At 45.3% G+C, this 25,581-nt stretch overlaps 1 protein-coding gene across 2 annotated transcripts in view; it reads left to right on the forward strand.

Moving 5' to 3' along the window:
• CRISPLD2 (cysteine rich secretory protein LCCL domain containing 2) overlaps positions 1-9,052 on the forward strand; it is a 30,474-nt gene extending 21,422 nt beyond the window's left edge. For both annotated transcript variants that reach the window (XM_082290234.1, XM_082290233.1), the window contains 2 exons: positions 3,793-3,926; positions 5,885-9,052. In XM_082290234.1, coding sequence (XP_082146360.1) covers positions 3,793-3,926; positions 5,885-5,939 — 189 coding nt within the window. In that variant the 3' untranslated portion in view covers positions 5,940-9,052. The remainder of the gene's footprint in view (positions 1-3,792; positions 3,927-5,884) is intronic.
• Positions 9,053-25,581: the final 16,529 nt, after the last annotated feature.

Raw genomic sequence — 25,581 nt, forward strand, 5'->3', positions numbered from 1 at the left:
AAAAAGGCCTCCCTCCACTCTCTGGTTTCTGGGAGATTAACAGAATTTCTCAGCAGCCAGGACAGAGCTCAGAGAAGTGGAAAGAAAGTGTGTGAGCTGGTTTTATGGGTTTGTTTTTCTGAGCTCTGCTCATGGGGATGAGCAGAGACTTGATGCTAAAACTGGGCAGAGTCGTTTTCTTGAAATCTCTTAATATTAGGCCTCTAAAAACTGGGTCTCAATGTTTTTCCATTTGCGGGTGCCTGGTTATTTTGGGTTTTTTCCCTCATTTTCTTTTTTCCATTGGGAACTGTGTTCAGAAATGCCAGCTCTCTGGCTGCCCTGGAGCCTGTAGGATCGTGGCTTTTGAAAGCCTAGGGGAAGCAGTCAGCAGATTGTGGACCCCCAGCTTTGGGTCACCCTGGAGCTTTGCAGCCTGCTGAGAAAACCCATCCTGCAGGAATCATACAGTAATTTGGGGAAGCAATTTTGAAAGCAATTTTGAAAAGAAACCCACTATTTTTTATTTTGCTCAGGACCAATTTTTTTGAAGGTAGAGCTGCACAAACAGGTTATCCTGGACTAGCTCACAGGCAAATCCATGGAGCAGCTGCCTCCCCGCAGTCCCCGCCTCCTGCATGCTCCCACCTGCAGGAAATGGGAAATAGTTTTCTCCTTCCTACAAAGGACAAACCTCCCTCAGATCACCCCCGAACAGGGCCTGTGATTACAAGGGTATTAGGTGAGGAGCAGCACCCCAGGCTGGCATTGCACTGACGCAAAAGGATTAGTGTCCTTTAATGAACACGTTTCCTACTGACCCTCCAGGGTATTGTTTCATAAACGGGGCCATGGATGGTGGCTTGGGAAAAAAGCAAAAAGTAATAATGATAAAAAAGTATTTGGCCACTTCCTAGGGGGTTTGGTTAACCTTTTTTTGGATTGTTGTGCTAACAGGGTGATGTGGAGGTGCTAGGAAAGTGTTGAGGTTGGTGGCGAAGCAGGTGAAACCAGCTGGGATAAAGAGTTTGAGGTGACTCTGAATGGTGCTGCAAAGGGAGAGGTGGTGATGCTGGGAATGCTCAGAATGGGAAGTCGAGAAGAGAAACAGCCACACCACACAGGGAGAATTTGGGGAAAGGCTTTTCCCAGGGAGCAAGGGCTGTGCTGGGAATTAACCCAAGGCCACTGCTGAGGAATGATTAAAGCAGGCAATGAGCTGCGTGTGACAAGTGCTGCTCTTGTGGGAGGGATTTGAGAAGCCAACTTCCTGTCTGGTGTGGCACCTTCATGGCCCTTGGGAGGACTTCTGCTCCAACTGTGAAGTTATCTGAAAGAAAATGGAGCATTTAACCCCATTTCCAGTCTGCACTGTGCTGTGAAAATCAGTTCAGGGAATTGTTCATGAGGAAGTTAGTAAGACTGTGGAACAGGGGCATAGAGGAGACTTGAATTTTGGGGTAAATGAATAAAATGCAAGAAATATGCAATGGTAAAAGTGGACAGGCCTGGTTCTGGGGTGGTCATAGAACCATGGAATTGTTTGGGTTGGAAGGGACTTCAAAGCTCATCCAGTTCCACCCCCTGCCACAGGCAGGGACACTTCCCACAGACCAGGTTGCTCCAAACCCTGTCCAACCTGGCCTTGATGCTGGAGCTGCAGAAACACCCGAGGACCTTTATGAAGGTTGTGAAAGAGCTTTTATGTTTCATGAGACTCTGTCATTTGTCACTCTGCCTGGCTCCTGGTGTGACATAATCCTGCAAGGGAAACCCATCCCCATCCCTGCTCAGGAGCCCTGTGGAGCCAGGAAAGAGAACAACTTCCCCACTTTTGAGATAAGGTTTTTATCCTCAGTTGTGCAGTGATTGCTTGGAGGAGGATGGATGGATGACCTGTATGGAGGCAGGAGTTTGTCACCAGAGCAAACCAAACTGGGAGTCAGCTCTCAGGAAATATGAATTTAATGATTAAACCAGTCACACTAACGAGGAAATTCTGGGTGGTCAGAGAATATTGTTAATGACCTATTCTCAAGTGTATTGTCATTTTATGGTGTGTGCCCTGGAGCTCTTTTAATCAGGAATTGGTCTCAGAGCATCCCCAGGAGCTTCACCATGGAGAGCTCTTGTATTGTCCATAGTGCTGTACCCCTGAACTTGAAAGGGAAGGCCTTATTCTTGTAGTACCTCACCTTCTAAAAGCTCTGCAATCAATTCATCAAAGCACAGCCCGGCCTGGGACATGAGAGGGCTGTAATCCAACAGAGTGATAAGAGGAGGTTTGGGTAAGGCAATAAAAAGTCTGTTGGTCAAAGCTTTGAGTAAGCGGCGGAACAGCAAGTCCTGGAAAAAAACATAACAGGAATGCTTTGAAAAGAACATTGTTTAGGATGTCTCCCAGTGGAGAGTGTTGCAAATTGATCCAGGACAGTTTAATTTTATGAGGCAGTTTTAGATTTACAGATTTCCCACCACATATTTGGGCGAATTCACTGCATATCTTCCAAACACAGCATTCCCTTGCTCCCTTGACCATATATAGAAGCAAAACACCAAACTGGCACTCAAAACTCAGAGACCTGCCAAGAGATAGGCCATCCAAAGTGATAAATATATAGGGTACAAGGCAAAGCTGCCATATATGGTTGTGAGAAGGCAGCAGCATGGGCCATGCTGTACATATGCAATGGGAACAGTTGCACTTGGAACTGGTTTCGTGGTACTTGGATTTTTAGCAGTCAGGGCATTTCTGGGGTTGGGATTTTCACCTGCAGCAGTTCCTTCTGCAAAGCTGGTTTTTCCTTTCTGTTCTTCCAGCTTGCTGTATGTAAACCCTGCAGAGAACTGATGGCCAAGTTTACTCTATCCCTCAGCCTTCTCTGCTTTTGCTCCCTTTTCCTGGATGCTTTGGGGGCTTAGTCATCAGTTGCTACTGTTTTGTGTTCCTCCAGCTCTACTAGAGCTCTTCTGGTACATGCAAGAGGGAAACTTTAGTCTTTCCAGAAGCATTAATCTCCCTCCACACTTGGTGCTGTCTTAGGGAGTAATGCACATCCAAAAACTACAATAGTGCAAACTCAGTGGGTGCAGCCCTTCTGTCTTTCCTAGAAAGAGGGATGTGAACTCTCTCACATAATTGTGGTCATTTACCTTAATTCAGGAGAAGCATTTCCTTTCCAAGCAGTGGTGTGAATAACCTTTGCTGAGGTCACTAGCACAGAGTTTCACCTTAGAGGTTTCTCTGGTGCAGTCCCAAGAGGCACTGGCTGGGAAGTTGTCCTTAATTCAGTCTTGGCCCTGGATAAGATGAAGAAGTGTGGGTTTAGACTGGATATTCGGAAGAAATCCTTCCCTGTGAGGGTCTGGAGGCCCTGGCACAGGTTACTCAGAGAAGCTGTGGCTGCCCCTGGATCCCTGGAAGTGTCCAAGGCCAGGTCGAATGGGGCTAGGAGCAACCTGGGAGGGTGGAAGTTGTCCCTGCTCAGGGTAGGGGTGGAAGCGGATGAGCTTTAAGGTCCTTTCTGACCCAAACCATTCCATGATTCTATGATGATCTCACAGGTGCAGCTCCACCTCAGAATGATGGAAACACTGTTTGCTTGTCCTCTGTGGTGGTTGTGGATTTTCTTGCACCCAGGCATTATGACACACCTGCAAGATCTAGTCCCTTGTATGTCCAAAAGAGGGATAAAGTTGTTTCATAACCATTTCTTTTTCTATTCCCTGCCTCTCTTGGTGTTTAAGGAATTGACAAATCTTCGTATATAAAATACAGACAGTGTGTAAATCAAAATACTGAATATTTTTCAGAGCTCCAGTATCTGCAAAACTGCAGTGCACGCAGGGGTCATTTCGGATGAAAGAGGCGGCTTTGTGGACGTGATGCCTGTAGAAAAGAAGAAAGCTTACGTTGGCTCCCTAAAGAACGGCGTCCAGTCAGAGAGGTGGGAATTTTTTGCTTTGTGCTTTCCTCTTCTTTTCCACGGCAGGTTCAGCTGCCTGTGAAAGTCGGCACATATCAGCTCGACAGGCTGGTGGCTTGGACAGACGTGGCTCCCCAGTGTCACTGTGAATTGTGACACCCCAACAAATAGAGCGTGTTGTCCTGCTCTTACCTCCCCCCAGGCAGGAGCTGCGTTCAGGTTCCTGTGGAAGGTGGGAGATGTTGTTAAGCCTTGCTTGGTTTTGTTACAGCACAAGGCCATATTAATGCGTTTTGCTGTGTGTTTGACACATCAGGAGATGAGCACGGGTATTTTCAGTTTTCAGCTTGGGTCATGATTTGGGGTTTCTAATTTGGATTTCCATTCAATCCTGCGGTGTGGGATTAAGTTGTGTTGGTTGATTCATGTCCCCTATTCTCTTTGAAAGAAGTATGAGAAAATTAACCTCTTGAGACATGATCAAACACTTTTTGAAGATGAATTTGCCGCCCTTGTAGTTTTTTTGTAGTCTCTCTTGGGCAAAATTTGCACATTTCAGTGACCAGTTGCACATCTGTGCTTCCGAAATCCTGTACCTCCTCATGATCAAAACAGTCCAGTCACAGCTCATCCAATCCTTTCTAATTTGAAACTTCACTTTCAATCTGTTATGTATTTTTTTCAGATATTGGTGTGACGGCACTGATTTCTCAGAGCTATCCTTTCAAATATAGAATTTCCCACAGTTAGGGGGGGTGTGGTCACTACTAACTCTGTCTGCTCTGTGTAGTTCTTCTTTTATGAAGATCATAAGAAGTTCTATCAAGTTTGCTGGTTTTATTCTAGTAATGGAAATTCCAGAATGCTTTAGAGTATCTCAGGAAATAAAAACAGGGTAACACAGGAAAGCTATAGGTGTTAAATATGGCAGGTTTGGAATAGATTATCATGGTCAGCATTTTCCAATTCGACAAATTGGATTTAGGTGAAAAACCTCCTGTTCCTTTGAATTTTTTTTCTCTCTCAGTCTTGCTTTCACTTATCTTTTATACTCAAAGGCGACTTTTTACTGGGATGGCAAACTGTGCCCTAGCTAAGAATAAATCCCACCACTCTCAGGGACGTGCAATATGAGCAGCCAGTGCTGATCTGGGAGGTGAGGGAAACCAGAGACATTCTCACAGCAGGGATGAAGATTTGGAAAGTGTTATTTACACTTGGCAATAAGGAACAACTTCATGCTGTGAGATCCACCAGACAGTGAAATAGCTTTTCCAAGATTAAGGTGAACACTTACCCTTTAGGACACTGGAAATAACCCTGGGTAAAGATACACACCCAGACAGGGATGGGAAAGGATTCCCTTTAGGATTTACTGAGTCCTTACCCTTGTTGCAATGTTTATTTTGTGGGAATATGAAATTTTGTATTTTTCCTGGTTTTTTTCAGCGCAGTAGGACCTGGGAATAGAAATACCCCTTCTCCCCATGCACACAGCCATCCCCAGCAGCTCGGAGTCACAGCATCTGGGGACACCTCTGGAAACTGAAAATGAATATCCATATTTATTGTCATTTAATGTGAGCTGATCTGGCTATTCCTACTGCCAGCGCTAGCAGCCAAGCCAGGACCTGCCTGCCTATTTGACAACTGTTTTTTACGGAAAACACGTTCCTCTTTATGCCTGAATCTTCGCACAAGGAAGCACAGTGTTCCCTGGATAAAAGCTAGGGCTGTAAGAGAGTCTGTTGTCTTCCAGCTCCTTTTGTTGGCATTAGCACTACAGATTTGGATTGAAAACATAAAAAAAAAAAAGAGGTGAAACCATGGATTCTTGCCACTTCTATTTCATCCACTATCTTTCTCCTGCTCCTGGTAGGAAAGAGATAAGAGAAATTCAGAGTTGCCTGTTTGGGTCCTGTGGTGTCTTCATTTGGTTCATTCCATGTTTGTTTTCTTTTCCTTTTCTTTGTCTCCAGCTTGAAGAATCCTTCAGACGGGAATGCCTTCCGAATCTTTGCTGTGAAGCAGTAAACCCCCAGGGAAGGTGCAGGTTTCTTTGGGAGAGCGCTCTGTTGATCTCCGGAGACGCCAAAGCTCTTCTGAACAGCATCAGCTCTGCCCGTACCCTCCTTGCCAATCTCCTTCAGGGAACTCCAAAAGAAAAGGGGGGAAAAAAAAACCCCAAAAAAGACCCCAGGTTCTGACTCAGCTGTTGGCATCTCATCGCACCTGCGCAGCGTTGTATCTTTTCGTCTCGTGTTTTTGTTTCTCTAGGGGCATTCAGCGACCATAAACTGTTCTAAGTTTCGTTTTACCAGAGGTGTTGCTACACAGAACAGCGGTGGCTCCATGTGCAGCAGATGCAGGGATCTCAGCCTGGCCCTGGATGGTGCTTTTAGGGTGTGAAGCTTCTCCTGGGATGGGTGTGAGGATGAGCGTGGCCGAGCAGACTTGGGAGTGATTGGCTGTCCAGGCGCTGGATACTTTGAAATGAGAAACTCATTGAGAAGTTGCATCGTCTGGGGAGAGGATGGGCTTGGCTAGAGTGGTTTTGTGTATGTTGGATGGTTTCTGTGCAAAAGAGGGTAAAATGTGGTGTTTTCCCACCGAGGTGGTGTGCAGCAGCACCGCTGTGTGAGGCTGCTGTGGCACCATGGCAGGGTACCTCGAACGAGGGTGGTTGGGGTTGTTCTTGGCAGCCAAAATCGAGGTTTTATGGGCCTGGAGCAGGGTGTAAAATGGTGGCAGAGATCCTCACTGCAGAAAATGAGGCCACCAGATAATCCAAAGAGCAGGTTTAGTGTTTGCTGGTCAAACACTCCCAGGTATTTTGCAAGTCTGGCAACCTCTGAGAAGTCAGAGAATTTGGGCTCCTGTGCTGGCACATCTCATCCTATACTCCATGCCATAACTTCAGTTAAATGCAGTGTATTGGTTTATACAGCAGTGCTGGTTGTTTTATAGTAGTTAAGTAGTGATAAAATTAATCTTATTTCTGCTAGGAATGGTTGCATCTGTAGGAAGCAGGGCCACTTTTCCTTTGTGAAGCTCCTTGTGGTGTGTGCAGTTTTGAGACTTTAAAGATATGACGTAAATTGGGGTAGATTAATTTTTCCTGTCCAGTTTGTGAAGCCAACAGATGCCCACTTTCAGTGTAAATGCTGTACCCGTGAGCATTTGCTATCCAGGATGGTGGGTTTTGCAAAACTCATAGGTGTTGTAATGATGATATTCCATACTTTGATATTTCTGTCATGACGTGCACCCAAATGCATTTCAAAGTGAAGAGAAGGGCCTAGCATGGCCTGCTTTCTTAAGGCAGAAGAATGTTCTCTGCTTCACATTGGGAATTAATTTTTAGGATTGGTCTAAACAGAAATCTGGTGAGTTTTTTTACACACACGTCCAGTAACTTCATCAGTCATGAGAAGACAAGGTCAAGAGTAGTTCTTCAGTTCTTGTAAATGCACAGTTCTTCTGCTCAATAACTGAATTGTAATATTGGATAACAAGGTGGGGGAGTATTTTCCTTTATCTGGCAGATGTCTCACAGCTGCTCTTACACCCAGAACATATTTGGTTTAATCTAGGCAGATACAAGAGCCATCTCATCAAGCTCTTTCAAAACAGAGACCAAAAGCATTTATATGATTACACACTTCTTTAATTCTGTAAACACCATGAAATCAGCAAGGAAATGACATTTAAATGGCATTTGTCACTCAGTTTGTCTCACCACTGGGGATTATTTCTCCGTAAAATCTGAATTTGAAAAGAGACCTTTCGTAAAATCTGAAATTGGAGCTGTTTTTGCATTGTCTCAAAAAATACTGCACAGAAAACCTACTTTTGGGTTGGATAGAGAGAAGTGACTCTTCGTGTCGTCTTTGTTTATGTAGTATCGTCTTCCAAGGTGTACAGTATTGACTTTAGATAGGAAAGCCGACCTATTTCTTTTTCTTACTAAGTAAATCGATGTAAAAACAGCTGGAACATATCCTAGAAAAGCTGCTGGTTGGGAGTGTTCGAGATGTTGGCAGTGAGGAAAAGCTTCCCTGTTTCTGCCCACTGTGAAACATGTGCATGGTCTGGTTCAAGCCCATCCAACACTGCAGCAAGGATCTGGGACATCCTGGGCCAAATGGGCTATGAATTGAATTGGAGAGAGTGAGAGATGCAGTCAGGTTCATGGGGGCTGCAAAAGCACATAAAACACCTCGATGTTAATGTAGAATCCATGAAAATTACAGATGGAAGGTGATGGAAAGAAATGTGAGGGCTCTTGGAGTAAAACCCAGGGGATTACTGTGAGCACATAAAAATCCAAACAGCTGGGGATGTACCTAGGTGACGAAGAGGGGACAAGGGAAGGGTTATTATTCCAACAGAAATATCCTAAAATCCTTAATTCAAGTTACAATTGCGTATTTTTGTCTTCAGCCAACTGGTTTGGATTTCTAGAAACCGATGTTAATTTAAGTCTGTATCTGTTTATTTTTATACTTGTTGTACAAAAGAGAAATTGTGACTTTACTACACAAATATTATTCAAGGTCCTGGGTGCTATTAATTTAAACATACCTCCACCAGAATTAGGGGCGATCAGGTCCTCCAAGGCAGTCATGACCTATCAGTGACTTGCAATCACGTGTGCTAGCTATTCATAAATAGGTGGGACAGTACCAGTTTTTAGCCAAATATTGACAGATTTTATTTCTGATACCAAAACACTTCTCATCCTGCTATATTTCAGTGCAGCTTCATGATGCATCACGTCTGTATCTCACCAGGCCCGTTCCTCCTCAGCCCCAGCTCAGCAGATTTGTAGGCACCTGAAGCATCCAGGTGTAGCCTGCTTAAACCCCCGGCAAAGCTGATGCTGCCTGGTTGTTCTTTTCCAATCATTTGGGATTTGGAAGCAATGACATTGTCATTGCAGAACATCTGGCTCAGCCAAATCTCCAGGAAACACAACCAGGCTGAAATCCAGAGCGCGGCGCTTCCCCTGCCGCCGCTGTGCTGGGGGGCCTTGGCTCCACTTATTCCTTCTTTCAAAGACCTTCAGCCAACATCTGGTTGAGGAGGCTCCAGCTGGTCACTTGTGCAGTCTAAATATTTAGGGCCAGTTCATAGAATTGCTTTTTTTTTTTTCTATGAAAAATGATGTATTTTACTTCCTATGTATAAAAGTTACATGTAAATTTTTGTGTGCCTTTGCATGTTTATCAAGGGGCCGTGGTTGTTTATAAACTAGATTTTTTTTTTTCTAAATACCGAATTGTAAAATATCTTTCCTCCCTACCCCTCCATTTTCTTTTGATTTATGAATTATTTGTGAAATAAAACCTTCCCAAAATGAATGCCTCCCTTGTCCTTAATGCTCAGCCAGAGCTGGGTTTGTGTTTAAAAAAGATATTTGGGATTACTTCTGGGAGCTAGACCATCCCCTGGAGACCCCAAATGAGATTGGGATGTGCAAAGCCTGCTCCACAAATAAATAAATTGCTCGGTACTCAGGCATTAAAAGTTAATCTTTACCCCATCGAAATAAGATGAAACATACCGAGAGTAAGGGAAAATCACTGGCTGTCTTTAAATCCCTGCAACATAAGGGATGGAGTAGATTAATGGGTTGGAAACAGTGTTTAATGAATTAGTGCTGCAAAATACAAGTGAGATGATCTCCTCCCCACCTGAACAGGCTGGTGTGAATTGTGCCCTTATTTTCTGAAAGGAAAAGTATTCAGATTTTGTAATTCCCCTTGAAATTTTCTCCAGGCTCATCCTTGCTGACAGCACCACAAATCAAACCAAGTTGTTTCCTGGTAATCCAACCCCATTTTGGTTATAGGAGCAACACAGGGAGGTCCCTAACTCAGCCTCCAGGCAATGAGCACCAGATGGGTTTTGACCAAAAATGTGGGCTGGGCCATGGGATGGGGTCCTGATTGACAAGGCCATGAAATTTTGTGTTTTCCATTACCTATGCAACAAGGTAAACATTAAATCCAGAGAGGTTTGCATTACTCCGAGGTTGGGCTGATGCAGTTATGGTGAAACAATATTTCTCTGTAAATCCCAGCCTAGGAGTGATGAATTAACACCATCATTGCACTGTCAGTGGTTTCTCAAGAAGGGAAGTTCCATGGCTCCTGCATGCTCTGCAATTCAAAACTGCCCCTTTGAATTTACTTTGTGCTTTCATCCCCCCATTCCTACTGCTGCAGAAATATCTCCTTCGCTGAAAGTATTCGGGAAGATTTTCATAAGCAGAGCTTAAAGGTAAGCAGAGAGGGGAATTCAGGCTAATGGTTATTGTGGGGCTGATTAGAGCATCCTGTTAATGACAACAGTTGTTTGATATCCTATTTAGCGGTGCTACAAAATGTCCCACTCTGTGATTTGGAGCAGGGTGATCTTTAAGGTCCCTTCCAACCAAATCCACTCTGTGATTCCGTGAATTCTGTGCTAAAATTCAGGTCCTGGTTGGCCTAGAGAGCAAAATAACGTAACACTCAAAATTTAGGGCTAAAGCCAACCCATCCTTTGGGTCAGCCTCCCCTCCTTTGACACTGTCTCTGGCTTTGTCTCCTCCTGCTCGAGCCGTGTGCTTTGTCCTCTTCTCATCCACCAGAAATTGGTGTTATCACCAGTGCTGCGTGAGAGCACCATGGCAAACAAAGCTGTGCCTTCTTCCTGTACAACAGGTGTGAAAACCAGGTAAGTGAAGGCTTGGGGAGAAACACAGAGGCAGGAGAAAGATTTATTCTTTTTTTCCCACATGGGGTGGGATTCAGATTCTGCTTTAGCTGAGAAGGCATAAAAACGGGAAGGTTGAAGGTAGAGGGGAAGGGAAAGAGAAACCCAAAGAGAAAGAGAAAGTGGAACTGAGTGAGGGTGGCTGATCTGATAGCCCTGAATTCCCGCATTGCTGGGAACCCTTGGGGATCAACAAGGAGCAGGGCTCTCCCTGCTTGCCGCCTCAGGGAGAAATAGCTTGTTGCTGGTTGTTTTGCCTTCTTCTGGCTGCTCCTCAGCCCGTGCTGAGCTCATCAGAGCCTATGTATAGCACGGGCATACCTTGGGGTGGGTGTCCTTCCAAAAACCCACAGTCATTTATAGGATGCCCCCCCGGCGATGTTTTCAAAGCCATTTTGCAAACGATGGGGTTGGCTCTCATTTATACTAAGGACCTACTTTAAGGCACTTAGGAGGCATTTATGCCACTTTAGGGTGTGGAGAGAGCAGTGTAAAGAAGCCTCAGTGTAAACAGAAGCCACCCTTCTATCTTGTTGACAGTGGTTAAAATTGGGTTACAGAGTTAAGTCAACAGACAAGGTCTGCCTTATGCAGCTCCCTCTGCTCCTCACCCTCTGTGCCACGGCAGCAGGGAGGGCTGTCCACACTGTCCCTCAGCCACTGCACAACCCAGCACATGGCAGGGAGATTAAGTGTCGAAAGGAATACAAGGATATTTATAGCGGTGGAAAAGTCAGGAGGCTCAGGTGGAGCATGAGAGCTGAAAGCAGAAGGGAGCAAAATAAATTCAGAGCTTTGGGATGTCTTACAAGGGCTGCTTCTGTCAGGTTTGGGCTCCTGTGGTTTAGGGAATGTGGGTGACCATGACCCCAAGGGGGGACCTGCCAACACATACAACTGTCCTCAGAAGTTCTTGACTGATATCCTGAAGTTTTCATTTCAGTAGCTGCCTCGAGGCTTATTTCTGCACATCTCTCTTTTGCACAAGTGGAAGCTGAGAAAACACCACCTCTGAACTAAATCCAGAGGAGAAGTTTGTCAGAAACAAATCTCAAAAGCAGCCTAATTTCCCTGTTCATTGGCTGAGCAGGCTTTGTAAGTTTGAAAGAAGAGAGTAAAATCCAGTACAGATGGACTGTAGGAGGGGTATTCACACCATCTTATTTGATGTGCTTGTAATGAAAATATGGTTTATATCAATGCAGGGAGCTCCAAAACTGCATCAGTACCTGTGCTGGAAGAAACAGTCTGCAAAAATCAGATGACACTTGGAAGAGTACAAGGAATAATAAAAGATGGAGACCAACTGGTAGGGAATAGCTCAACACAACCAAGATAAATTAGAATCGAAAACATCACATTACCAAGGAGATAAAAGTCATATCAAGTGTGAAAGGAGGGGCACGATCAGCAAGGCAGGTGAGAAAACTTTCAGCTTTGCTTGGTCTGTTCAGGTCTCTGGTGCAAAATGACAATGTCTGGGTTTGTACTGTTACTGCCTGGAAAATACTCAACTGGCTGTGGGAAGTCCAGGAGGAAGCAAAGAGAGACCTGAGAGCTAAAACAATTCCTGAGAAAGCAAGAGAGATCTCTGAGGATGAAAAAGGTGAGGAAGAGGATGCCTGAAGTGTGTAAAGGTACAGTAAAGGGAGAGAGGGCATTTGTTCTTCATGCCCCAAGGGGCCCCACTGGGAAGGGATGGTCTTAAATGTAGTAGGAAACACTGAGACCATTGATAAAGACTCTGACTGGAGCAGATTATCTGTGTGGTCTTTTCAAGCCATATGGGTTTTAAGAATATTCTGGATGGCACCTCCTAAAATGAGACCCTGCTCTGAGTAGAGAATGGACTAAAAAATGTCTTGATGGTCTTCCCAGGTGTTTTTTTGCTATAATTTTCAAGGGTAAAGGAAACATTCCATCACTGTTGGACCAGAATGGTGCGCAAGCAGGGACTGTCATTTTTCCATGGGTGACACAGACAGAGATGACCTGGTGGAAGTGGCCTAAATAAAGGTGTGCAGTGTCATGGCATCATGGACTGAGATGATAAAAAATAGTCAATTTTCTCTTAATTCTTTGTTGCTCAGGTTTTTCAGTTGGGTTTTTGGGTTTTTTAGGTCTTTTGGCAGACAAATGATTTTTGAGGTGTGTTTGACCAGTGGCCATCATGTCTGAGGTAAAATACTGGGGACAACCCTCCAAAAATGCTGCTCTGAGATGCTGGCAAGGGGTGATTTAAGGCATCCCCTGGGGGTCACTGTGCAGAGTAACCCAGACTGAGTGCTGGCTGCTGCAGAGCAGCACAGACAGAGAAGGCTTCTCCTCCCAGTGCCAGGCGTGCAGCCACCATCTGAGGACAGGCTTCGGGTGGGGAGAAGGGAGACCATGGAAATTTTCTCATCTGCAGAGTCAAGAAACCATCTCAGGCGTCTGAGGGCAGCTGGCCAGCTCAGCAGGCTGTGTGTGCCTTTCCAAAGACACGAGGGAAGTCAAGCTGTCCCAAACCCTTACAGCAAAACAGATGCAGGGATCTGAGTAGCCCAGTGCTGGGCAATGCTTTCCTTGGGAACAGCTTCATTATCAGCAAACAATGATCTCTGCAAATCCAAAGCATTAAATGGGGATTTGTTTGGACACCGACCACTTTAACGAGGGCAATAAAATTAAGAAAACACCCAAGTTTTCATGAGCTCCAAAGTTTCGAGTCTAGACCAAGAAAAGGACTTTAGGAGCCAGCTCTAGTTGATGTTGTGGACAGCTCTGGATGCAGTTCCAGAAAATGCTTGTGATCCACTTTTAAGGAGAGTTACTGGAAAAGTGGTCAAGCCCTGTCCCCTTGGCCATGGGCACGGTGTGGCACAACGGGGGGGCTTGGAGTGGAGGGTCCCTCCCGCCCCGGGTGTCCTGCACTGACGCAGGAGAAAGTTGTGTGAGGTCTCTGCTCTTCTCTTATATAATCCATGACTTCAGATAAAGTTAATGCCAAGTACCCAAAAAAGGGATTGTGTGTGTGCTCTCTCGCAGCCTCTTCCCGTAATCTGAACACAACGTTCGACTGGGACAGTTTTGCCAGTAAAATCGAGGTTTTTCCTTTGCCATGGGATCCAGATTTAAAATTAGCTGTGTCCCAGCAGGGCCATCCCTGCCAGCCTCAGTGCTCAGCATTGGAGGGTCAGGGCCTCAAAAGAGCCCAGCAGCCCAGTTTAAACAGTGACCAGAAAAGTTTGTTCAGGGAGGGCTCCCTGGCTGTTAACAACAGGAGCCTCCGTTAGCTCCTACTTCGAGAAAACAGTCAAACTTTATAAAAATACCTCCTAAAGTAAATATTAGTGAGTCACAGATACTAATTACTAATAATTCATACATTGGGAACAGAAATATCAGCAGGACCTGTCAGGCAGGCCTTTTTAATGAGCAATAGCACAGAATTAGGTAAGTGTTCCTCTGGTTTTTTTCTTTTTCTCTGTGTGTGCCAACCTTTCCCATTTGAGACCCAGGCTTGGAGCTGCTCCGAGGCCTTGGGTCAGTGAAACCAGCTGGAGTCTCAGTCCCACGAGGGGAGCAACTTCCCTGGAAGGGACCCAAGCTGGGAGGGCGTTGAGCAGCGCTCCTCATCTGAGGGTCAGTAGTGGGGCATTCCTGGGGAATTGGAGGGTCTGACTCTGTAATTGCAAATTACAGATAAATGGAGGTTTTTTTCATTGACTGACCTTTAGAAAGAGAAAAAAAAAAATCAACCCCAAACCAACCACATTATTTAAATTTTATGCAACTACCCAAACCCCCAAAGCACTTTTGTTTCATTAAGGATCAAAATGGAGTGAAAGCCAATCCTCATTTTTGTTGTGAGGCAGTTTGAACTGAAAAGTGGTTTTGATCAAAATATATTAAAAAAAATTTGAAAATATGCCGAGTTTTAAAAAGTGAAATTGCAGTTATTTCAGTAATTTCTTTTCATGTTTGAAAGTGTGGCTTCTTAAAAGCTTGTTGGCACTGCAAAGCATTAATGAAAAATTTAAATTAATTTTTTGTTTGTTTTTTTTTAATTTTCCCATGGTGTTTCACTGGCATTTGCTGGCTCACGCAGAGACTGAGATGCTGTCTGGGTGAAGAGAGGAGCAATCTCTTTTGCTGAAATTGAAAAGGAGTGTCAGCTGAAAAAACCTAAGAAGTTCCAGGCAGGACTGCAAAGGAGAAAGGCTTTTCTTGAGGAATGGAGCTAAAGGAGGGGTGAAGAGCAAAGAGCCACGACAAGGACTCAGCCTGGAGCCTAACACCTTATTTTTGTGAAATCTGAGGGAAGTTCTGCTGTGCACTTTGAATGAAAGCCAATCCCCAAAATCCAGAGGGGTGAGCGGAAGACAGAGTGTGAGGTGATCCTGGTGCTTTGAAGCCCCTCAAACTAATTTTCCTTTTCTTCCCCAAAAGAAAAGTGCTTCATTCTGGCAGTTATGAAAGGCTCTGTTTCATCACCGGTAACTCCACGATGCCTTGTCCTGGCTCTGCAGCCCATCCTGCCAAGCCTGCTGCCACTTAGGTGGTCCCAAATTACTTCTTGCTTCCAGTTCCTCAGCTCCTTTAAGCCAAACCTCGGCTTTGGAAGGACTCTGTGAGAGCTTTTAGCTCTGAGCAGTTGATTCATCAATTAGCACACACATTAGCTCGAAGGGTTGTAGCTTTTTGGTCCCACACGGCCGTGCAGGTGGAGGTTCTTTTCCAGGAATGGGGAATGGAGACTCCTCTTCACATTTTGCTTTTTGACCCTGAAGTTGATCCAATGGAAAGAGAAAAGGGACACTGTGGTTGTAGGGACAACGCTCCCTCCTGAGCTGTGTTGGCACAGAGATGCCAGCAAGGACACATGGAGCCAGTTTTCCTTTCCTCTTAGCCTGAGGGTCTCAGGGTTGTCAGACATAAGTCCATGGCCTGCAAATCTGCTCCAGACAGATTCTCATGTGGTGCTGAAATTATCCAGAAATGCTGAGGACACATTTTTCCCTTCCCCTGAAAGCACCTGGAAAGAGTTTGAATATTGGCTCTGCCTTCTTCCAGGAAAGCCATCTCCTGTGGGATACCAGAGGGTGTCATTCTTCCAGCTCAATGCAATGTAAAGGAAATTTTCTCACTAGGAAAAGACAGCCACAAGCAGCCTCGCTTTTCCTGAGCTAACGTTTGGGTTTTCTGGAAATTATGGGCACCTTTCCAGCTCGGTGGCTGGGCAGACAACACAGCCGTTGTTTTCTACCTCTTCATATCAACGGCTTCCCCGCGGACTTTCCTCAGGGAAAATTGATGGAACAGCTCACTCAGCTGGTCAAACAGCACAGGCAGCCTGGAAAACTGCCAAGGATGACAAGCCTGGATAAAAGCCCAACTCCTGTTGTTACAGCAGCGATAGACACCATCGGATTTGTGCTTGGTCACTGACGAGTAGAAGGGTCCCTTGCAGCTGCTCCATTTGTAGAGCCAGCTTGAACAGCCCTGTGCTGAGGGGTGCCTTGCTGGGTGCAGTGAGATTTTGTGTCTGGATAATCTGCATCCTGTCTGTGGGAGCATCTCTGGTTTGGTGGATGGGTAAAGGAGTCATTCCCAGAGCTGGGGGCATGCAAAGCAGAGGGAAATCCTATTCCCACCAACACCTCTGACCCACCAGCCCTCTGGGCATGGTGATTTTGGCACATGTGAGTTTCTCATCAAAGCCACATTTTAAGCTGAGCTCTCCTGTACCTTCTCATTATCTTCTGTGATCTCTATCTTTAATTAAAGGCAGACCTGAGACCCCTGGGACTTGCACACCACCCCCCCTTTTCGTTTCCCCTTCCTTCCCTGGTGGCAGAGAAGGGCAGGCAGGGTTGTGCTGCTCACAGGGGATAGTGGTGGCAGCAGTTGTGGGCACAGACTGAGCTCAGGGAACCCCCTCACACTGATGGTGGGGAAGGTTTTTCCTGGGAGAGGAGGGAGACAAGAAAATTATTGGAAGAGGAAGCAAAAATGAACCACAGACTGTTTTTTAATGAGTGTACTGAGAATTACTCTAGATTTCAACATCTGTTTTGACTGGACAGGAAGAGAGTTTTTCAAAGGGTGCGAGGATACAGATCCCCTTTGAAGAGAAAGGCTCACAAAGCCCTCTCAGGATCTCCTTTATGGAACCATTAACAGGGGCCTGAGCTGGTCATTGCAGGTCTGCTCATAGTTTGCACGCGAACCTCAGTTCTGCACAAATCAGAGGCTCCAAACCAGCCATGCAGGGAAATGTAGATTTTCTGGAGTGGTGACATCTTTGAGAGGATATGTTTACAGATGAATGATTTCCACCATGGCAGAAGAGGACAGGAGATGGCATCAGACCATGCCTGTTGTTGCTGCTGGCTGTGCTGTCCCCTCTGGCACTAAGAAAAAGGTGTGGCAACGCTGCTGTGGGAATCCATGGGGCTGTGGGAAGCGGATTGTAATACTGGCTCACCAATTTTCTAATTAAAGGTCATGAGCGGTCCTCACGATCTGTTAAAGGATACTGCACAGAAATTAAAAAACAGGCAAATGTGTCACAGGAAGCCCAAAGGCTGGAACCACAGCTGCGTAATTCTTCCTCTGGAAACTGCGCTGTGGACTCGAATCATGATGCACCGCTTGGTCACAGCCACTCACTGAGCTGAAACTGTCCCACTGCTCTTTTCCTTCCTGATTTTATTGAGCTCTGCTTCAGGCCCATTGTTGAAATCGCTGCAGAGTGTTGGTGGGCTAATGTGGAGCAATGTCTGGGCGGTGTCACTATTGAATGAAGTGTCTGGCGCAGACGATGCCCTCCAGGCACGGCAGCACCTCTTCCCGAACATAATCACCCTCATTTAGCCCCATTAGTGCCAGCTGAGTCAGCGGTGATGGAGTGGCGTCACACCTTCTGCTGCAGCCTCATGCCACAGTGTAACACGAGCTTTTGGTGTCTGGACCTGTTTTATGGCAGGAGCAGGATTTACGGGGCAGGAAAGGCGTTTCCCATTCCAAATCCAGAACCAAGGTATCGTGAGATGAGGCCTGTGATGCACAGCAGAAGCGAGAAGGACATTTCCAAGTAAGTCTTGACTTTGGGGAATGGGATATGACAGTGATGGGGCTGATGGGATGCATCCTCGTATCTTTTTAGTCACTCTTCCGCCCACACCAGCTGGAACAGTTGTGCACAAAGCTGTCATTGTGACAGGGCTTAGAATTAGTGCTTTAAGGACATGTACTCCTCAGTACTGCGTATCTGGTAACAAGGCAGGAAGGGATAAAATGAACTTTCACGAAGAGAGACCACATTTTCATAAAATATATATCAGAAAAGCAAGAAAGGCTCAAGGGAGAAAAACAGAGCTACTGCAGTTCTTGACTGTGTCTAGAGCAGATGTGAAGGTCTTCATGGTGTGCCAGGAGGTGAAATCAGCCACCAAGAAATGCCTGTCAGCAGGACAGTGTTGCTCCAGGTCAGTGAGTTATGGATTCTGGACAGGAGGGCTGGGAAGAAGAAAGTTTGCTCTTCTCCTTATTAGTAAGGCCAACTGTTCCCTTCCAGCAGCAGGGAAGGCAGATGTGGAACATCTTTCCAATAACATCAGGGATGTCATTGCATTGTTTGCAGCCCCGTTTGGCTGAGTCAAGATTTCCAGTGCTTGTGCCTCATCCAAATAAAAGCAGGAGCTGCTCACATCCTTGTCCACCCAGAGGAACCAACCTTAACCAGGAGCTTTTGGAGCCAAAGTAAGGAACTGTGGCCACGTCCTGAGCCACAGGAAAGGCAGCCACGTGTTGAAGCTTGCTGGATTTTCCTTCATTGTGCTTTTGCTCATGTTGGATCCCTGTGCACAGCCTGACTCATGGCTTTGGGAAAGAGAGAAGTCAGCGTTGCCCACTCAGAAATCCAACTGCTTTCAATTCACCCAAACCACCAGCTGGACGCTGAAGTTCGTTGTGTGGATGATTTCCAACTAAAATTTCCCATTTGTAGTCATCAAAGGATGCAAGCAACAAACAGTTCCACATTTCACTTTGCTGCTCTTGTACTCTGCTTTACCCCTATCTTGTCCTCTTTGGCACAATGTCCACTTGCATCAATCTGAGGTTTATTTTTGGAATGAACATGAGTTTGCCTGGAACCTCTCCAAAAAGCTCATTAACTCAGGTCACTCTTTTGATCATGGAGCAGATAAACATAATTCTGTTCTCGCCTTTATTCTCCCCGAGAAAGTAACTGGGTTTTTGTCCATGGACAGTAGAGCTTGCAGTATTTCTTTGGGTAGCCTGGAACAGGGATGCCCAGGACATTTGAAGGGTTTTGGTGCCTGCTTTAGCAATATTGGTCTGAGGTGTGGCCGTTTTCTGATCAAACCTTTTTTTGGTGGGAAAGTTGAACTTCTGACATCTGAATTTTGTGGCATTTCAAGCTGGGAGTTGACTTTTCCTCTGGAAAGTTTTAGTTCTCTCGTGGGAAAATGAGAGCATGGCCAATCTAAATACAAAATAAAGTCACATATTACTTGAAACACTTTTTCTGTGCTCAGGGAAGTGGTCAGTTACTCTGTGTTGCTCTGTTGCTTTACAGAAAATCCCTCCACCCTGCCCTGTAGATGTGTCATCCTGAGTTTTGATGTTACATGGTCTGGATTTGGGCAGCAGGAGAGAGAGGTCTTGCATTGTGCTCTGAATATTGGGGTACTCCTGATTTTAGAAGAATGTCCTTACAGATGCAATTTCTCTGCCTTGTGGTAAATCTTTTAATCTCTTTTGATGTCTCAGGGAATCTTGTCCCAGGTATCTGGGAAATACAATTTGTAACCCAACTTCTTGGCCAAATGAATGAGAATCTTGAGGAAAGCTTCATCCCAGAAATTTCTTTTTCCCTAATGAAAGCAAACTGATATTCTGTGCTGGGTTTGTAACCTGGGAACACGTGGCTCAGGCTGGGTTGTCTGGGAGGCTGAAACTGTAAACGGCTTTCCCAGGGTGTGAATGGGACACTCAGTTCTTCAGGCACAGTAAAACCTCACCAGAAACACCCGAGGGGGTGTAAATTGGCACAACCTCACTGCTGCTGCTGGACCTACTTCACACCTTGGCTGCAGCCTCCAAAGCCCCACACTGGTGATACCAACAGAGTGATATGGGGCAAGTCAAACATGCTCAACCCATTCCCAAATTCAGGGGCAGTTGGGCTGGGGACAAGCCCACCACTGACCAAGCTTCGGAACAATTCTTGGAGGGGCTTGCAGGTCTCAGCTGTGAATTATGACATTGCTGAGGGTGGTTTCCTGTTCCAGTTGGAAATACTGCATGGATTCGGGCAGAGCTGCCTTCTCCCAGGGAATCACGTGGGCCTGGAAACAGAAATAAACTTCCCATGGCATTTTTTTGATGTGCCTGCTTGCTCCTCTGAGGTATAGGGTGTATCCAGAGGCCAGCAAATGCATCACTCCTCCCTTACTGCAGTGTTACTTCTAGACCCTTCCTTGGTTTACAATGGACAAAAATCTGATCAAATGCCTGGATGAAGCACAGGACAAATCCAGCTGTTCTACAGATGTGAAAGGATAGAGAGCCTTTTGGTTCTGTCCCTTTTTAAAACAAACCAGCTCCTCCACTTCTTCAGCCTCTTAAGCACTGTCACAGCCTGTCCCCCCCAGGGGAAAGAACAAATACCCTCCCCATCTTTCCCGGCTGGAAACCCATCTGCCAGAGATGTGTTCGAGTCATTTTTCATATTGTTCGAATTATTTCTCATAGTCTCAGGGCTCTCTGTGGGTAAAATAATGTGAGTAAAGCAATTATGATGAACATCACAGTTGTCAATAAAACGAGGAACAATGTTTAATAAGAACAACTTAATGGTGAACTTGACTTTGTTGCTGTTAATCTGTTTTCTCAAGCTGAATTTCTGTGGAGAGGTTGCCAAAGAAGTTCAAGGATTTCCTACGTGCCTTTGTCCATCGGATGAACTCAGCTCTTCTCTTGGCCTTCAGATTTCTTCACTTTTCCTGATGTGCTTAACTGGAATTGCAGGTAAATTGCATGAGAGACTTTCTTCAGCTGTTCTGATGGAAAAATTGCACCTGTCTCATTTTTTCTGTGCATTTAAAGCTGAAACAAAATTGTCATTTATCCTTTTTTCCTGTTGCAAGGTTTTATGGAAATACACTCTATTTTCTCCTCTGTTCTGCTCTCCATGTTGTGATACGCTGGAAGATATTAAACAACAAAACAGCAAAGAGGATATGTTTTTTATTATTTTGTTTGTAAGAACACTCTGGACTGGTAAATAGCTACACCCTTCATAAATGTTTTCAATTTTCCCTTTGAAATAAGAAACAAGTAATGCTTTCAGCAAGCAGCTCTTCTTGGTCAAGGGTTTTTCTCTTTTTCTCATTTTAGGGTACATACATAATTTGCAAATCAAAATGTTTCCAGAAAACGTGTTTGGGGCACATGGGATTTTTTTTGTTTTGTTGTTGGTTTTACTTTTGGTTTTTTAGAGCTATGTGAAATCCAAGCTGTGGCTATAAAGACATGGCTGTTCATGATGCTGAGGGCTTTGTGCTGAGTAGAATATCTTTCAGTATGAGAACCTGCAAGGGATCTGTAAAAAACCATAGCAATCCCATAAAGTCACTTGCAGGAGAGACTTCACTCGATTTATTTCTTATTAATTTCAGGAAAAAGCCTCTTGTATAACAAACCAATAACTTGAGCTGTGTAGGGAAGTGTTGCGCCTTCAGACACAAGTCAGTGGCCCGGATTAAGATCATTCCTTGGAAACAAATGGCCAGGCCGTGGCATTTCTGTTCTCCTGCTTTGTTGCTCCCAACAGTATGGAATGACCTCAAAAATCTCTTTTTTTCCCAGGCCGTGCTTTTTCCCCTGAAGGATTCCTGAGGGCATGCCAGGTACTTGGTCCCAATTCCCAAGATGGGCACAGGCATGGGATCCTCCTTGACTTCACCATGAGAGAACTTGAAAAATTAGGTCCAAAAGGGAGATGGCCTAGACCCATCTTATTCTAGGTTGGCCTTACATCCTCCCTAAAGGCTTTTGGTCTTGCTCTGGCTGGGATGGTTTTCTCTGAATGTGCTGTATCGTTCTGGACTTCCAGAGAGTGTTTGTGCAACCCAGTTTGAGGTCACCTTGAGAGTGGCTGGGCTTGGCAGAGCTGATTTCTGGGCCCAGGCCTTGCTGTTGATGTCGAGCTTTTGACTGATTACACAAAACATTTTATAGATTAAGTTTGAATGAACCCTTCAATTAAGGTCATAGTAAATAAGATTCTAAGGTTAAAGCACTTTATGGCAAGCAGACTTTTGGGAACTGGTTGTGTTAAGAAGAGTGGTTTGATTAGAGAATGAGAAACAGGACTGGGGAGACAGGAACCTGACCTCAGCAATAAAATGCACAGAGTTGCTTTTTTTTCTCCTTCTTGGAATCTGGTGTACAAAGGTACAGTTAAACAACATGGCCAACATTTCAGCAGGCCAAGGCAAACCATCTGTGCTTTTCCTGACTCTGGGCATCTGCACAGGGTTTTGCTTTGCTCTGTTTTAAAATTCTGGGCCAAATCTGCTTCTTAGCATGCAGCAGGAAGAGGTTGCAAGGTGGGAGCTGGAGTGGGACCCTCAGGAGGCTGGAGGTGCCCCTGGAGCTGAACTGACCACACTGAAATCCAGAGCTCTTGGGCTCCTCCAACTCAGAATCAGCTTCTGGATGCCACCAATCAGTACAAGCTGAATTTAAGGATATCTGCAGGCAGGATGTAATTTGGAAGAGCTACCAGGGCAGATAGTCTGGGTCACATTGTTGGAGTCAGCTCAAGTTGGAATAGCAGGGAGGCGGAGGGGATAACAGAGAAGCAGCCAAACACCCACACGACCCCAGTGCCAACCTTCATTGCTTTTGCAGTGTTTGATTTGTTGTTTCCTTAGAAAACCAGGCTGAGCTCCCAGCAGCAGATCATTTTCAATCTCTATGTCTGAGTTAGAACGAAAAGGCTTTGTCCCGAAAGTGGGTATTTCCAGTATCACTGGAAATGCTGAGTGGGGTTTTCATTCCTCTTATTCTTCCTTATCTTTCTGCAGGAGGAAGCCTGTCCTGGGAGCAGGGCTCAGACACTTGGATGCTGCTGCTGAGGTGAGAATCAGATGGCCCCTGGTTTGCTCATGAGCCAAGAGGGCTGGGAGAGAAAAGGATGGACACAGGGAGGATGAATCAGCATTTATGCCTGGTAGCCTTTAACCCAGTTTGGGTGTCCTGCTCTACAGGATGAATGTGGTTGCCCCAGTTCGTATGGGAATTGCAAGGTAAGACCCACTGAGCCAGCAAATATTTCCATTTACTTCACTCAACCCCTTCATCTGAGTATTGAAGCCCTGCACTGGAGGTAACACAAGTTGAAGAGACTCAGACAAAATTTAAACATGTGCTTTTTCACAGGAAAACACTGAGTAATGATTGCACTGGCTCAGGAGAAATGCCCTGGTCTGAAGGCAACACTTTTCAGCCCCAAATCAGCTCATGTTTGGGGAAGTTTGATGCCATTTTGCAAAGTTTACTTTCTCAAATGAGAAAGAAACAGCCAAAATATTATTATTTCTAGAAAAAAACAAGTTGGAATAGGCCAAATAAAATGACAATCTCCATTTGGCAGGGAGAAGAGGTGATGCAATTAGCTGGTTTTTATGAAGAAATGAGTAGAAAGTTGGGAATTTGATACATAACCCTTTTCTGGCGAGAAATACCACAGCAAGGAGAGCAGAAAAGATAAACAGCTAAATGCTTTAGCAAAGATGACCGGTGTCTACAGTCAGATAATGCTCGAATATAACACTAAAGAAATGAAATAATAGGCTAAAATAAATCTCCTTAATTTATTTTCCTCCTCTGTTCTGCCAGTTTCAAGTTTCCTTCAAATCCCTCCCATTTGCTGAATTTTTCTCTGGCAGAAATTTGGCCAGGTCTTTTGCAAACCAGAGCAAAGGGAATGCTTTCAAATATCCCAGACAGATAATTTTCTCTTTGCAGTTCTCTTGATGGTGTGAGACCTCTGCTGCTGTGACTATGTAGAAAGAAACATGGTGCTCTCCAGGAGATGACATATACAATTCAGAATGAGTAAAAAAAAAAAAAATATATAATCTGCTTATGCTTTGAGACAACCCTGTGTCTCTACATAAACCTCTGGATTTGGGGTTTGGGGTTTGTTTTTGCTGTTCCCATGGGGATCCATGAGATCATAGGTACCTTAAAGCACCTAATGAGAAGCAAGAGAATCTTGCTGAGCATCTGGGTTGCCTCTGCATCCCTGGAGAACAACAAACATCCCTGGGGACCCCACAAATCTTCTATTGATGGCTGAAAGACTGGAGAAGGAGGTCAGCTCTTAACTGAGGTAAGGAAGTTCTGTGTTATGGGAGGAACAAGGAGGTTAACCCAGTCTAAACTGGTGCTGAGGGCAGCTACCCCTGAGGTTATGGTGTTGGGCTTGGCTGTGTGAGAAGCACCAAGGGACAGAGAGAGGGTTTGGAGGGATCCCACAAATCCCTCCAGGTCCTGTCATCCCCTCTGAAAAGTGGGATTTGATATCTCCAGGTGTCAACATTGCTGCTCTTTCTCACCCTCCAAACCCTATAGCTGTCCTGCCTTTATTAGAGGAGTGTGGGTTTAATTACGTGTCTCTATGGCCATTTTTCAGGCCGTGGTTGACAAATCATCGTGTGTGGCTGACCCAGCAAAGCTCCACCTCTCTCCATAACTGTGTTTTCCATGGGAGCACATCTGTTCTGGCTGCTCCACCTATTTTTGAAGGTATATCAACAAACTCCCTCTGGCTCTGACCTCCCAGCAGGCCAACAGTACAACCCTCACCTCTTTCATTAATCAGCCTTACATCATTAGCTCAATTTAGTGGCAGTTTTATCCTTTTTCTCTCTTTCACTGGTGGAGAAATGTCTGCAAAATATTTGGGTTACCTGTGGCAAAGCATGAAATGTCACTTGGGATGGAGCCCAAGCTGGCAATGCTCTGCTGCTTCAGAGGTCTTTGGAATGCAGTCCCTCCTATAAAAACCAGAGTTCTCTGAGGTTACATCACCAGAGGTGGCCCTGAGAGTTGTCTTATGTTGAGGCAGCTTCTTGCTTTTATTTTGGGGGTTTTTTGGGTGTCCCTGGGACTATTTCTGGTGGTGTTGCACTGGCGTCTCCTCAGAGCAGAGGTGCTGGGTGAAAAGCTGCCTCTGGTGGCACTGCTGGGGCTCAGTGTGTGGCTGCAGAGCTGTGCTGACAGAGGAACTTTGAAAATCTTGCTTGAAAGTATTTTTCCCACTTGGCAGCTGAACAGAGCAAACACACACAAAACATCGTTCTCGTGAAGGTTAGAGCTGATCCATCCACCACAGGCTGTGAGAAATGAGAATAAGCCCATTGTCCTGAATGTTTCTTTGTCTTAAGCCTGGTAGAATTTATTTCCCAATATCATTTCTTGACCAAACGCTGCTCTGCACTAGATTTTATCATTTCCTCATACAATAATAACCAAATCTTTTCAATTAGAGTACATTCTCCTACCGGTGCAGCCGACATCCTGTTTTGCCTTCCGTGCTGCAGCTGCACATGGAGTATAAAAGCTTCAGGAATATTTCCTAAATCTCCAGTGTAATGTTCTAGCTGCAGCCCCTGTCAGCTCTTACAGCCCCTCCCATCTGGATCATGGGATGGATTGCTCCAGGAAACATTGCCCAGCATGGTTATACGTCACAGAATAAAACCTTGATTATTTGCATCCTATTTAGGACAGCAGAGCTTGGAATGTCCCCCGAGGTTTGCCTGGCACTGCAGGAGTGCAGGTGCCGCAGGAATTTTGCTCCCACAAAGCTCAAACAGAGCAGGAGACA

The sequence above is a fragment of the Coloeus monedula genome, assembly GCF_965178545.1.
Source record: "Coloeus monedula genome assembly, chromosome: 13".
NCBI lineage: Eukaryota > Metazoa > Chordata > Aves > Passeriformes > Corvidae > Coloeus > Coloeus monedula.